Here is a 16248-nt window from a genome sequence, read left to right as displayed (position 1 = left end):
GAGATAACTCAGAAAAGGAGAGAGAACTAAGATTTTTAAAAAGTGATGAAACCCTATGAAAGGTATTAGATATGAGAAAAACAAATATAAGGATAACGGGTCCACCAGAAGAAGAAGAGAGGGAGAAGGGAGCAAGAAGTATCTTTAGAAAAATAGTAGCTGAGAACTTCCCTAATATGGGGAAGGAATGAAACATATAAAGCCAAGAAGCTAATAGAATACCCTATTATCTCATTGCAAAAAGACCCTCCCCAAAATATCTTTTTTTTAAAAAGATTTTATTCATTTATTTGACAGAGAGAGACACAGTGAGAGAGGGAACACAAGTGGGGAAGAGGGAGAAGCAGGGAGCCCGATGCGGGGCTCAATCCCAGGACCCTGGGATCATGACCTGAGCCGAAGGCAGACGCTTAATGACTGAGCCACCCAGGCGCCCCAACCCTCCCCAAAATATCTTGTAATGAAACTGCCAAAAATCAATGATCAAGGAGAAATGAGGAACGATATATTCAAAGTGGTGGAAGAAAAATTGCCAGCCAACAATACGTTATCTAGCAAGATTAGCCTTTAGATGTGAAGGAGAAATAAAGGCTTTCCCAGAAAAACAAAAACTGAGGGAGGGTCACCACCACCATCGCGAGACCTGCCTTACAAGAAATGTTGAAAGAAGGTCTTCAGCTGAAATGAAAAGACATCAGCGAGTGACATAACAGCAAGTGAAAATACAGTACTCTAGCAAACGTGAAGAATAAACCCGAAAACCATAACTCTCTATTGTTAACCACCTAATTATAATATTAAAGCTCACAGAAAAGAGCATTCAATAGAACTGTATCTACTATAATTTCGCAATGACTTCAAAGCATGAAAAGAAGTAAACTAACAACAAAAATACAAAAGGGAAGGAGTAGAAGGCTGGAAGCTTTATAGGTGAATGAAGATAAGGCGTTATCGGCTCTGAAGCCCGCCAGGTCCGGAAGCCTGGGTCATCCAGGTTCTGCTAGGAGAAGCCAAGCTTCCCAGAGAATGTTTCAGAAAAAGTGATGTGGAACGGGGGCGTTTTGCAGACTCCTAAGAGACCTCCAGAGAAGTCATGGCTTCCAGGGAAAACACGAAGAGGACAAACAGAATGCTAAGAATAAGTCAGCTGGATGCACTTGAACTTAAAAGGCTCTGGAGCAGCTGGTTTGGCCCCAGTTTACTCTCTCCTTTCATGGATTTAAGCCAGGTCCCTTCGCCCACTTTGAACCAGAGGTGGAAGCGTTTTTGTGGCTTTTCTTGTGGCGATTGACCATTTACTCTAAAAATGCCACCGTAGGACAGTCCATTTTGCATATTCAGTACAAAAAATGATGTTTCCCCGAAGCCCAGGTACCAGCCTCCTTGGCTACAACAGCCCTGCCACCACCTGTTTTGAAACCGCCATTTGGCGTCATTTGGCAAAGCCAGGCAGTGCGTGAATATCGTGGTTGAACTTTTGAAATTAGGAGGGCTGGTTAATTTCCTGATTTTCCTTCAGAGGGGCAAGTTTGCAACTTTGCCAGAACGTTCCCTAGCCATTCGTTCTGTATGTCACAAGCCCCGAAAGAAAATGTGAAGTTGGCTTTGAGTATATGACCAGGGAACTTCTCTGTCATGGTTTTGCTGAGTTTCGGATTTTTCTCTTACCACGTATTAATATCCAGAAGTTGAAAGCTGAGTGATCTTCATGATGTATTCCTCTTACTGGTGTTCCTAACAGTGACAAGACATTAGCCACCAGCGGCAAACAGTGTTCTCTGTGTGGAGAGTGGCCCCCACATGCCTCAGACTGGAGGAGGTGAGCATATGTTCTGTTACTGCTGTGTGAAGAGTAGTTTCTTATTTGACAGGGACTTTCCTTGTCCTGAGTGTGGCACACACATACACAGTGTACAGCCACTGAAATCAGGAATCAAGATGTCAGAAGTGAATGCTCTTTAGAAACTCGGATTGTTTCCTCTAAGGAAAACTGTATTATGTTCAATACTTAATATTAATCATCCTAAGCATACTGCTTTGGTGTCTTTTATGAGGAGATGTGCTTCTCAGCTATGGTCTTCTGTTCCTTTCCAAGCATGACGAGTTCTAATCCCTAGAAACCACATGATTCTGAATATATCAGGTAAACAATAATGTCTATTTTTCTTTAAATCATTGCATTCAATTCCTATTGTTGAGAATAATGGACAGTTTTTTGTCAGACTACTAAAAATGCTCTTTCAGTTTGCTACTTCCTAGAAAGAGGTTAGAGTCTAAAATGATTTTGGAGACTCTGGGATGAGTGTGTATTTATTTTTAGAGATGGTGTTATAACATCATAATCTGACAATGATAAGACCCTGGTGTTTTGAACCTTTAAGATCTAGTGCCCCAGTTGTAGTTTTAAGGTTTTCTCTAAAACCTGTTTTTGAGGGGTTCAGTTGGCTTCATGCTCAGGCAAAATGATGGCCACCAGAGGCTCCAGACTGATGTTCTGCCAGCTTTCTGGTCCCCCTGGAGTGAGAGCTTCTTGTGTAATAGTTCCAGCTAAGTCCAGGACCCCACTGTCATTGGTCTGCCTGGGATTACACATTTGTGAAGCAGGACAGAAAAGGACTACTCTTGATTACTAGATGTGTACCACGTGGACCCACAGTAGGAGAAGAGGCGGTTCACCACAGGAAACTCAGGCGCCATTATAAGAATAGTGGATGTTGGGCAGCTAAAAACAACAGATCCCTACTAGAGTCTACATTTGCCTTTTCTATATCAAAAGTCTGTATGCATTCTGTAATTTTACCAGTGATCTGGGTTGATCAGGACATAAGTAACTGAATGGTTGACTCAGACTGCAGATTTAAAAGGATTAAATAAATCAACATTTTGTTATACCAACAACAACACAAAAAGATAAGGCATTAATCAGCATAAAAAGGACCAAGTTTGTCTATGAGACGCTTTGTGTAAGCCACGTGGTAACCGCAAAGCAAAAATCTAGAGTCATGAAACATAAAAAATGAGGTGGATGACCAAATCACCATAGGAAATCACCATTTTTGCAAAGATAGAAACAGAGGGAAAAAGAAACGAAGAAGGAACAAGACAACCAGAAGGCAAATGATACAATAGCAGTAATAAGTCCGTATGTAGCAATAGTTACTCTAAATACAAATGGATGAATTCACCAATCACAAGGCCCAGAGTAGCTGAAGGCACAGATTCAGCTGAATTCAGACTAGTTGCATTTGATAAGAAATAAGACCCAATTACATGCTGCCCACAGGAAATTCATTTCAGCTCTGAAGACACACATAGGCTCAACGTGAAAGGATGGAGAAGGATATTCTATGCAAGTGGAAATCAAAAGAACGTGGGAATACCCATACTTTATATAAGACAACATAGACTTCATGCCAACAATGATAACAAGAGACAAAGAAGGTCATTATAAAGTGATAAAAGGGCCAATCTATGTAGAAGATATAATAATTGTAAGTATATACACACCCAACATCGAAGCGCTAAATCTATTAGGCAAATACACAGAGATCTAAAGGGAGAAATGGACAACTATACAATAATAATAGGGAACTTTAGTTCCTCTGTATGAACAATGGATAGTTCAGACAGAAAATTAACAAGGAAACATTGGAATTGAACCATACTCTAGAACAAATGGACTTGACAGATAGATATAGAACATTCCATCCAACAGCAGCAGAATACACATTCTTCCTGAGTGCACACAAAACATTTTCCAGGATAGATCATATGATAGGGCACAAAACAAATCTCAGCAAATTTAAGATGACTGAAATCATAACAACTATTTTTTTTCTGACCACAATAGACGTATTTTTTTTCTAGAAATCTACAAGAGGAAAACTGGATAATCTATGTGGAAACTAAAAACTATGTGGAAACTAAACAACCCACTTCTGAACAACCAATGGATCCAAGAAGAAATTAAAAAGGAAATTAAAAAATGATCACAGGACAAATAAAAATGGAAATACAACATACCAAATCTTATGGGATGCCTCAAAAGCAGTTCTGGGAGGAAACTTTATAGTGATAAATGCATATAGTAAGAAACCGGAAAGATCTCAAATAAACAACCTTACTTTACACTTCAAGGAACCAGAGAAAGAAGAACAGATTAAGCCCAAAGTTATCAGAAGAAAGGAAACAATAAGATCAGAGTGGAAATAAATGAAATAGAGAACAGAAAAACAATAGACGATATCAACAAAACTAAAAGCTGGTTTTATGTAAAGATAAACAAAACTAACAAACTTTTAACCAGACTAACTAAAAAGAGAGAGAGAGAGAGAGAAGACTCAAATAAATAAAATTAGAAATGAAAAAGGAGACATTACAACAGAAATACATAGGACCATAAGATATTATTATGAACAATTATATGCCACAAATTAGATAACCTAGAAGAAATGGATAAATTTCTAGAAACATAAAAACTACCAAGACCAACTCAGGAAGAAACAGAAAATCTAGGAGTGCCTGGGTGGCTCAGTTGGTTAAGCGTCTGCCTTCGGCTCAGGTTATGATCCCAGTGTCTGGGGATTGAGCCCCCTCGGTGGGCTTCCTGCTCAGTGGGGAGCCTGCTTCTCCCTCTCCTTCTGCCTGGTGCTCCTCCCTGCTTGTGTGCTCTCTCTCTCAAATAGATAAATAAAATCTTAAAAAAAAAAAAAAAAGAAATAGAAAATCTGAAGGGACCAATAACTAGCAAAAAGATACTCAGTAATCAAAAACCTCTCAACATTGAAAACTCTTGGGCTGATAGCTTCACTGATGAATTTACCAAACGTTCAAAGAAAAATTAATACCAACCCCTCTCAAACCTTTCCAAACAACTGCGAAGATGAGAATATGTCTAAACTCATTCTATGAGACCAGCATTAGATTACCCTGACACCAATGCCAGATCAGGACACCACAAGAAAAGTAAACTATAGACCAACATCCTTGATGATATAGATGCAAAGTTCTCAACAAAATATTAGCAAGCCCAATTCAAACACATAAAGAGGATTATACACTATGACCAAGGGGGATTTATCCCTGGGATGTAAGGATGCTTCAACAAACACAAATCAATAAATATAACACATCACATAATAAAATGAAAAATTTAAAATCATATGATCATCTCAATAGAGGCAGAAAAGAGCATTTGACAAAATACAATATCCTTCATGATAAAAACCCTTGGCAGATTGGGTATAGAAGGAACATACCCTAATGTAATAAAGGTCATATGTGACAAACCCATGACTAACATTATACCCAATGGAGAAAAATGGGAAGTTTTTTCTCTAAGATCAGGAACAGGACAAGGGTGCCTACTCTTACCGCTCTTACTCAGTGTGGTACTGGACATCCTAGCTAGAGCAATTAGGCAAAACAACAAAATAAAAGTCACACAAACTGGGAAGGAACAAGTAAAACTGTCACTATCTGCAGATGATATGATTCTGTAGAGTGAAAATCCAAAAAATTCAAACAAAAAAACACTTGGAACTAATCAGTGATTTCAGTAAAGTTGCAGGATATGAAATCAAGATACAGTAATCATTTGCTTTTCTATACACTAAGAATGAAACATCTGGATAAGAAATCAAGAAAACTTTCCCATTAACAATAACATCAAAAAGAATAAAATACTTAGGAATAAATTTAACAAAGGAAGTGAAAAATCTGTATAATGAGAACTACAAGATCTGGCTGAAAGAAATCAAACAAGACACAAACAAATGGAAAGACAACCTGTGTTCATAGATTGGAAAAATAAATATTGTGAAAACATCTATACTACCCAAACCCATCTATAGATTCAACGTAATCCACATCAAAATACCAATGACATTCTTCACAGAAATAGAAAAAAAAATCCTAAAATTTGTCTGGAACCACCATGTAAACACAAATCAACACACAAAGACCCAGATTGGCCAAAGCAATTTTGATGAATAAGAACAAAGCTGCAGGTATCACATTCTGATTTCAAACTATACTACAAGGCTACAGTAATAAAAACAGTATGGTACTGGCACAAAATCAGATACATAGGCCAATAGAACAGAGTAGAGAGCTCAGAATGAAGTTTCTAGTTATACAGCCAATTTATAGTTGACAAGAGAGCCAGGAGCACCACTCAAAAAAATTCACTCAAAATGGATCAAAGGCTTAATATAAGACCTGATACCATAAGACTCCCAGAAGAAAGTGAATAGAAGAGTGTCCTTGACATTGGTGTTGGCAATGACTTTTTGGATATGACACTAAAAGCACAAACTTGAGCAAAATCAACAAATGGGACTACAAGAAACCTGAAAACTTTTGCACAGCAAAAGAGACAACTAACAAAATGAAGAGGCAACCTACAGGATGGAAGAGCATTTTGCAAGCAATATATCAGATAAGGGGTTAATCTCCAAAATATACAAAGGACTCACACAACTCAACAACAAAACCCAAACAATCTGATTTAAGAAGGGCAAGGGTACACTTATCTTGCTGAGCACTGAGTAAGGCATAGAATTGTTGAATCATTATATTGTACACCTGAAACTGATATAACACTGTATGTTAATTATACTTCAATAAAAAAATGGGCGAAAAACCCTAACGACACCTTTTTCTTAAGAAGACATAGAAATGGCCAACGGGTACATGAAAAGATGCTCAACATCGCCAATCATCAGGGAAATGTAAATCTACACCACAATGAGTGTCACTTCATGCCCAGTGGAATGGCCATCAGCAAGAAGACAAATTTTAACAAGTGCTGATGAGGGTGTGGAAAAGATGACTCCTGTACACAATTGAGGCAGCTACAATGGAAAACCGTATTGAGGGTCCTAAAAAATTTAAAAATAGGACTCCCATATGATCCAGTTACCCATATGATTCCACTTCTGGGTATTTATCCAAAGAAAAGTAAAACACTAACTCAAAAACATATGGGGCGCCTGGGTGGCTCAGTGGGTTAAGCCTCTGCCTTCGGCTCAGGTCATGATCCTGGGGTCCTGGGATCAAGCCCAGCATCAGGCCCCCTGCTTAGTGGGGAGTCTGCTTCTCCCTCTCCCTCTGCCCCTCCCCCTTCTCATGCTCTCACTCGCACTCCCTCTCTCTCTCAAATGAATAAACAAAGCCCCAAAACATATATGCAACCCATCTCATTGCAGCATTATTTACAATAGCCAAGATTTGGAAACAACTGTGTCCAACAATAGATGAATGGATAAAGAAGATGTGGTGCCTATATACAATGGAATATTATTCGGCCATGAGAAAGGAGGACATCCTGCCATTTGCTGCAACATGGAGAGACTTCGAGTACATTCTGCTAAGTGACATAAGTCAGAGAGAGAAAGATAAGTACTATACAGTACCACTTACATGTGTAATGTAAAAAAAGCCAAACTTGTAAAAATAGAGAATAAAATGGTGATTACCAGGGGGTAGGGTGTGGGGGGACAGGACAGATGTTGTTTAATAGTACAAACTTCCAATGAATAGTAAAGAAACCCTTAGAGAGATAATGCACAGCACATTGCATACAGGCAATATTGTATGATGATCATCAAATGTGCTAAGAGATGAGAACTTAATTGTTCTAACTACTAAAAAGAAAGGATAATTATGTTAAAGTGTTCGAAGTGTTAATTATCACTACAATAGCATCATATTACAATGTATGATAGTAACAAATTAACATACTGTACACCTTAAATTTACACAATGCTGTATGTCAAATATATTTCAAAAAAAAAGAAAAGGGAGAAAAGAAATATAAAAGATAAGGCATGAGAAATGAAATATTCACAGATTCAGAGGTAAATGGTAAATGATTACTATGTTCTATCATCACATAATAATTTTTAAATACTCATGTAAGTGCCTACATACATGTTCGCATACACATATATGGATAACCAATACTGACTCAGTTAAAGGTTTATTGACCTATAAATAGAGACGTGGAAACATTTTTCATGAAAGACATCCCCCTGGAAAATTGATACGGTAATTGATGATATCTTCCTATTTTGAATTTTTTTCAGAGAATTTTAAATTTTTGGCAGGTAAAGGAGGCACCTTGTATATGGCTCCTCATCCATTTCTTTGAATCTTTAAAAGCCTATGTTATTTTCTTTTTATGAATACTTGTGAATACAATGAACACATTTCTTAGGGAAAATTTATAAAATATGGACAAGCAAAAAGAAGAAAATGATGATGGTCCAAAAAGAACGATTTTTAACAACTTAATGTATATTGTTTCAGATATGTATGTATTCATATGCTCCTGTGGCTACGAATATATTTTCTACAGTATCATATTTGGTGGCTGAATAATATTCAGGCATGTAGATAACATAAATACACTATCTGTTTCCACTCGGGTGAGGCATCTCAATCTCTAATTTCTTATGGCATACTTTTTGCCTTTCTTCAAAACTTATCAAACTTCTTCCATTAGCTGTTTTCCAATCGTGCTGAGCATTTAGATTTTTAACATTTTCTGCTGTCCTAAATATTGTTGCATTGAGTGCCTGTGGACCAAAATCATGGGAAAATTCCATGATTATTTCCTTGGGATAAATTCTGGGAAATAGAATTACTAGGTGAAAGGGCATTTAGATTAAGGCTTTTGTATATATTGCTCATAAGCCTTCCAGATGTTTATGCCCACTTTCACTGTCATCAGTTCTGTGTGTGATCCTGATTTCTTCCAGCCTTAATATTTTACCAATTTGCAATCCATCACTCATCCATGCTCCTCAGAGTTTTGGAAGTTCACCTTACAACATCCCACTGAAAAGATGCAGGGTCAACTAATAAAGAACAAATACAACCAGGGCATGAACCTGGGAGAATTTGAAGAAAGGATAAAGTGCAAGACGACCTGTGGCATAGGGCAATCGCTAAGATTTATGAGATCTTATTTCATTTTTCAGAGTAAAAATAATAAGGAAGGGAGTAATCTACTTCTTGGGCTTATAATGCGCTATTAAGAGGTGGTAGAGACAAATTTTATTTTTTTCACTGTCTTTTAAATTTAGTCATGAGGAAAATTTTTACCCTGGAGAGTGTTTACTATCAAATTAGGAAAGGAAGGCAATCTTACCTGAGTTCCAGAAAATAACCTCCTAAAATAAGAAACACCTGGAGGACTATGCAGCACATGACTCCAATTTTTGAGTATCTGAGAGACTACTCCCTACAAGATGGACTGGATTTCCTCTTTGTAACACAGGGCAGATTTGGATGGAACAGAGGGAATTGTGGGAAAAAAACCACTTCAACTCACCCTCACACATAGGTGCTTCCTTATCCCAAGTGACCGTACTGCCCAAGAGGAGACAAACTGCGGAAGGAGAGCCAATGAGTCGATACCTAGAAGCAAAGAATGGAAAATTATACTCTACACTTATTTTCTACTTAAGTCACCATGAGAAAAGAATTGCAGGTAGATGTTACAAATTACAGGCAGATTAAAACAAAGGAGATGTCAAGGAAAGAAACCTCATCTCCATCTGCAAATTGATCCTTTACTTCTAAGGACAAGTTTACATTCTCACCGCTTTCATCCATGTTTATTGCTAGTCCCTCACCACTGAAGGCAATAATGCCCTTCTTCATGGGACATATTGTACTTGTCTTTATGGAACCTCAAGAGCTATTCTCTCCATGTGTACTTCCATCTGGGAAATGATAAGCTCCTGGATTAACAGGGAAGATGTCTTATTGAAATATTTATATTCTCTAGCACCTTGCCTAGAGACTTTCAACCACGTGGTACTCAAAAAATAGCTGTTGAGTGAAGGATAGGATGATGGCTTTGCTAAGATGACTCAAATGTAAAAGGTGGGAGTACTTACCTATTGTGCCATAAAATCATTCATAGTAGGTCACGAAGATTGGAACATTTCATCATCACTTACTTTTTTATTTATTAGGTATCTATATTGTTATTGTAAGAAATGTCACAAAGGATATTCAACTAAGTTATTCACACATTCCATGTAGAGTAGGGTTAAACTTGACTAAGTAAAAAGGTAAGGGGTATAATGTAATGTCATATAATAGTGAGTAGTTACTGGAATAGCTAAGAGCTTTGCTTCTTGATTACCCAAGACATGTGATCAGGGCAGTAACCATTTGTAGCAGAGTCTACTGGTATCTCTAGTATCTACTTTCCTCTTTTTCATTAGTGATGGAACCCTGTATTTTTAACTGGGCCATTGGCCACCTTCATTAAAGGTTCCCTATGGTTGTGTATAGCCACGTGACCAAGTTCTGGCTGCAGGGATGCACCTAGAGTGTCTTGTGAAACTTCTGGAAAGTGTCTTTAAAGGAATGGGTATTCCTTTCTTCCATTGTTTCTCTTTGCTGGCTGGAGTTGGACCATGTGATGACACAGAGTCTCAAATGGAAGGATCCCAGGTTAATGTGGATCATGGAGCCACCTCTTAGCCCTGGATTTGTACATTTTACTGTTTTCTTGAAGGACTGCCCCTGCTTCTTAACCTGAGAGAGAAGTAAAATGTTATCTTGTTTAAGCCTCTGTTATTTTGTTTGTTCTGTCTTTTACAGCTTAATCTAATCCTAACTTATATACCAGGTCTTCCAAAATCAGTGACATAAAGGTGACGGGAACTATGTGGGTAGAGCAATGGCAGTGAATACTTTTGTAGACACATTGAGTCACTTTTATATTTAGGTAGTGATTGAGTTTTACTTATTGTTGCTTGTTTTTTTTTTATTAACTATGTTGTAAAATCTTTTCAAATGTGCCAACAAAAATTTACTCTTCAAAATTTCTTCAAAGAAACAATTTGAGAAGCAGTAGTGTATTTCCCTCTGCCTTTCTCCTATCATACATTTAACAGTTGTCTTAAGAGCACAGGATCATGGATGTTCCCTGACTTTTGACTATAGACATTGCTCTTAATGTGTTCGCTATGACTAAGTTAGAGAATTGAAGTAAAAAATGTGAGGCAGCTGGTAAGCACTGTGAATTGTGCAAGACTGTTGAATCTCAGATCTGTACCTCTGAAACAAATAATGCAATATATGTTAAGAAAAAAAAAGAAGAAGAAGAAGAAGGTAGCGGGAGGGGAAGAATGAAGCGGGGGAAATCGGAGGGGTAGACGAACCATGAGAGACGATGGACTCTGAAAAACAAACAGCGTTCTAGAGGGGAGGGGGGTGGGAGGATGGGTTAGCCTGGTGGTGGGTATTGAGGAGGGCACATTCTGCATGGAGCACTGGGTGTTATGCACAAACAATGAATCATGGAACACTTCATCTAAAACTAATGATGTAATGTATGGGGATTAACATAAGAATAAAAAAAAATGTGAGGCAGGTTCCAGTCTATGTATGGCTGTAAAAAATGGAATATTTTTGAATGTATTATGAAACACTAATATGCTCCAGTAACAATTATGTTGTAATTTTTCTGACTTGATTTCCCATATCTCTGAAATTCTTTTACTCAAGCCTACTCCTTAGCTTCCCTGGACATTAGGAATTCAGGTGGCCATGAAGCTAAACCACTGATCAAGAAGAGCCATGAGATTCCCTTCCCTGTAGGCAATATGCACACTGTGCAGAAGCATGCTGAGACAGACATTAGAGAGGCTATTACATAAGGTCAGGGATGGGATATGTAGCGGCTGGAACATGGTGCTACTTCTGTCCTTCCTATTTTGTTCATGGACTTTCAACTAGTTTGGAGTAGAGGGAATCTATGGAGACATTCAATAGGCTGCAAATGATTAAAAGTAGCTCACAGATTTGATTCTGCAGCACATTCAGCTGTGTGTTAAACTTTGTATCTTACAGAGAATGTAAGCTTTCTTTCTAGGAGCCATTTATAAAAGTTGTAACATATCATTCCTCAGAGTGTACCCCCCAAAATTTGCACATAGGAAAAATCAAAACAGCTATACACTCTCATTATAATACAATAACACTAGCAATTTAATAACCACAGGACAAATACAAAATTCAAAAGTTTGGATCTTGGTCAAAGACAAAAGTAAAACAGCCATTGCAGATTACCTGTAGGATAAGAATAACACATGATCAGCGAGTCATGTGCTCCACTCTTCAAAGTGTTTGACATAGATTCACTTACTTAATATTTAAAATAATGCTTTGAAGTGAATATTATGCCTAGCCCCCACTTTACAAGAGAGAAAACAGAGTTTAACAAATCTGTTCAAATTCACATGACAGATATTGAGGTTAGAGTTTGAACGTCAATTGGCCTCAGCAGCCTGTAGTGATAAACCTGACATTATTCAGTGCCTTCATTATAAATGCTGATGCAAATGTTACTCTTTGAAAATTTCTGGGGTGCTAATGCCAAAACTGTCTTTAGAGAACATTTAATACTTTTGTTATTTGACAAGAAAAATTTCAGGGGCACCTGGGTGTCTCAGTTGGTTAAACATCTGACTTTCGCTCAGGTCATGATCTCAGGGTCCTGGGATAGAGCCCCACGTCTGACTCTGTGCTAAGTGGGGGGTCTGTCTGTCCCTCTGTCCCCAACCCCTGTACTCTTTCTCTCTCTGTCTCAAATAAATAAATAAATAAATAAATAAATAAATAAATAAAATCTTTTAAAAGATAAAAAAAAATTCAAATAAATGAACCCAACATTTTACTTTGATGTTTTAAAGATTATAAACATGAACATATAAAGGAAGCTGGTCTGAGGAATTAATAAATCAATAAGTATGAAAAATAGAAATGGTAAGTCTAAGAGCAGTTTCTTTAAATAAATAGAATAGAAATGATAAGTAAATCTAAGAGCAGTTTCTTTAAATAAATAGAATAGAAATGATAAGTAAATCTAAGAGCAATTTCTTTAAAGGCTGATTAAAACAAACAAATCTTGGCCAATTGTAACTTCACAAAATAACAATTCTACAGATTTACACAAGAATGAGAAAATAGTTATAAGCATAGATATTGAGGAAATTTTATAAAGTACACATTATAAAATACTTTATAAAAATATTATGTCCTCTCTATCCCAATGAAATTGAAAACATCTGTGAGATGTGTCATTTTGTAGGAAAAATATAATTTATCAGGTTATACTTAAAAATAGGTAGAACAGCTGATAACCCCGTATCTGTCTGAGTCTCTGTTTTCAATCTGTTTGAATACATACCTAGGATTGGAATTGCTGTCACAGGGTAATTCCAGTGTAACTTTGGAATCACTGAACTGCTTCCCACAGCGGCCGCACGAGTTCACATGCCCACTAGCAACCACAAGGGTTCCATTTTCTCTACATCCTCCTTACACTTTTATTTTTCATTAAAAAAAATTATTAGAGCCATCCTATAACATGTGAAGTAGGTTTGATGTGTGTTTTTTTAATGACTAATAATATTTAGTATCTGTTCATGTGTTTCCTGGACATTTGTATATCCTCTTTGGAGAAACGTCAATTCCAATCCTTTGCCCATTTTCTCAATTGCATTGTAAGCATTTCTGTTGTTGAATTGCAGGACTTCTTTATATAATCTGTGTATGAAATCCTTGTTAGAGAAATGATTTACAAATATTCTTTGCCAATCTGTGGGCTCTCTTTTCACTGTCTTGATAATGTCACTGATGTTGACTGGGGCTACAGTCATTTGAAGGACTGATGAACTAAGAAATCAGAAGTCCTTTTTGGGAGCAGGAGGGCGGTGGTGAGGGCAGAATCGATGATTTTCAGATACGGCATTGATGCTTGTGTCCAATTTAACCAGCTCTCCCTTCTAAGGGCAATTGAGCTCAATGGACATCTGGGTTACATGTGAATTTTCAGATAAAAATCCTAGAAGAACTCATAGCAAAATATTAACTATGATGAGTGGTAGAATGCTGGGTGGTGATTTTTTTGATCTTTGTGTTATTCATGGCTTCCAAATATGTCTGATGCATATATGTTTACTTTTCTAATCCAATAAAATTCTATTTTTTTCTCTGAATTTATTGTGGCAACTGAAAGTTAGTACACATTCCTTAACTGCTCCCTCTACGTTGAGGCAATGGTATCTAGCATGGTTCCCTGTGCCAAGGAAGAGTTGAGGGCAAGAACTCCATGAATGTTCCCGCTCATTGTACATGTTAATAGTTACATTTCCCAGAGCTACTACATCATTAAGACTTCCTCTCCAACCCCGACTTCAAGGTCCTCCAACTCAGCTATAGTACTTGCTGATCTTAGTTAAGAATGTTGCCTGCATTGTTCCACTACTCATTTTCCTTTCTCCTTTTACTCATTTAGCAGGCTGGTCCTTTTTATCCAGTGAATATCTTACCAGGTTTCACATGTATTACCTTCAGCAGGAACCTGGTGCCCTCCCCTCATTAAAATACAAATAGAGATTGCTACTTCTTTTTTATATTCCTTTGTCCATATGCCAATGTTCAAGCTACCATCTCTACCCAGAAGTCTTTATTGCTAACTTTTTGAAGTGCAGGTGATAGTCTAGTCTGCCTGTGTCAGACTAGGTCAGAGATAGTATTGTTCTGGAACTCATATCCTAGCGATAGTGCTCTCAACTCACCCTTCATTACAAGAATAATGAACTGTTGATCCAAACTGGGTATCTGTGTTTATATGCACCATGCCATTGAAGGGTTCTGGTGGAGCTTCACATGATTTTCCTATGGGAAAGAAGCAGAATTTGGAGCTAGGTGTAGAGTTCAATTTACCTTTGTTTTTAAGGTTCAGCCTGGAGTGTAGCATACTGAACAGCCTATATACTTCTGATTCCTCCACAGAAATGACTGCTTTAAGGAAATTCACCATACAAGCTTAGAATCAAGCAGCTACAGAGCACTGCTTTTTAAAAGACTACTCCTGAATCTCCCAGTAAAAGTCATTTATGGATAAAGAATTATTTTCTCATCCCATCAGCCTAAATCAACGGCCTCACAATTGGGATTTCCCTTCCATCTGGGTTAGCCAAGCACCGTTCACTGTGACCTACATAATTTTCTTTGGTGTCCCTATTTCATTCATTTCCAGATTTTAGCCATCAAAGATCAACACCAGTGACTGGAAATTCCCCTGGGATTCCTTTTGTGAGAGACATTCCTGTGACATGAATATCGAGTCAAGGCACAGACTCCAGGCAATAAGAAAGGATGACCGACAGGGCCCCTGGGTGGCTCAGTAATTAGGCGTCTGCCTTTGGCTCAGGTCATGATCCCAGGGTCCTGGGATCGAGCCCCGCATCGGGCTCCCTGCTTGGTGAGGAGTCTGCTTCTCCCTCTCCCACTCCCCCCTGCTTGTGTTCCCTCTCAGGCTGTGTCTCTCTCTGTCAAATAAATAAATAAATCTTAAAAAAAAAAAAAAAACAAGAAAGAAAGGCTGACCGACAAAGTCTACCCTCCATTTAAATGCCTTGGGCAAACCTAGATGTCTTGCCTACAAAATTTGAACAAATTAAATTGGATCCCACAGAGGCCTTGACATACGTGAAGGAGCTCCCAGGATGGCATTACTCACGTCTACAGATACCTTCGGCACTCGACCAGACCAAGTTTTCTAAGCAGGTGATAGAAAACATATCCTCAAAATACCCAGGGGAACATTCATAATTCAAAGATGTCCCAATCGGAAACTCAGACTCATCAGTCAGGGTTGTAGGTTTGGCAAACGGAAACTCTTCTGGGGCTTTGCAGTAACCTGGAGAGCAAAATCACAGGAATACCACAGTGAGCAGAGTGATTTCCACCCTACTTCCTCATTCTTTCCAATGAAGCTGGTAGATGCGCTCAGAGAAACAGAGACTTAGAATAATGGCAAAAGGTTTTCTTCCCCTTCAAGTTACTTTAGGGTGGTGCTTTCCAACAGCATCTACTCATCAGGAAATTTTTTACTACTTGGAATACTATTCACCCTTCTGGCCTTTCTGCTCTTGTTTCACCAAAGCAAGAATTTTAGCTAATGGTTTCATGTGTCAGGCCTATTAGACTGCCTGTGTGTAGGGTTAACCATTCATATTCTCATTTCTTGGTGTTAATATGCTCATGTATATCAACACATATTTTACCTTCTCTCTCCATTTATTCCTCCCTACCTCCTTCTCAGGGTGTCTTCCCTAAGCAGCCTCTCTGGCTCTAAATAGCAGTCACTGCTTGTAGTGGGTTGAATGATGTTCCCCCAAAAGGTACACCCATCTAGGACCTCACCATGGA

At 38.1% G+C, this 16248-nt stretch overlaps 1 protein-coding gene and 1 pseudogene across 1 annotated transcript in view; one reads left to right on the top strand and one right to left on the bottom strand.

The window, feature by feature from the left end:
- Positions 1-1093: 1093 nt before the first annotated feature.
- On the top strand, positions 1094-1962 carry LOC110573897 (annotated as a pseudogene).
- Positions 1963-8411: 6449 nt separating this feature from the next.
- LOC110574180 (complement receptor type 1) overlaps positions 8412-16248 on the bottom strand; it is a 42150-nt gene continuing 34313 nt past the window's right edge. Inside the window, exons 10-13 of the mRNA XM_044916089.1 lie at positions 15557-15736; positions 14610-14709; positions 9338-9423; positions 8412-8647 (exon numbers count right to left, since the gene is read on the bottom strand). Coding sequence (XP_044772024.1) covers positions 8412-8647; positions 9338-9423; positions 14610-14709; positions 15557-15736 — 602 coding nt within the window. The remainder of the gene's footprint in view (positions 8648-9337; positions 9424-14609; positions 14710-15556; positions 15737-16248) is intronic.

This window comes from Neomonachus schauinslandi, chromosome 6 (assembly GCF_002201575.2).
Source record: "Neomonachus schauinslandi chromosome 6, ASM220157v2, whole genome shotgun sequence".
Lineage (NCBI taxonomy): Eukaryota > Metazoa > Chordata > Mammalia > Carnivora > Phocidae > Neomonachus > Neomonachus schauinslandi.
This window is presented reverse-complemented; position numbering and strand designations above follow the sequence as displayed.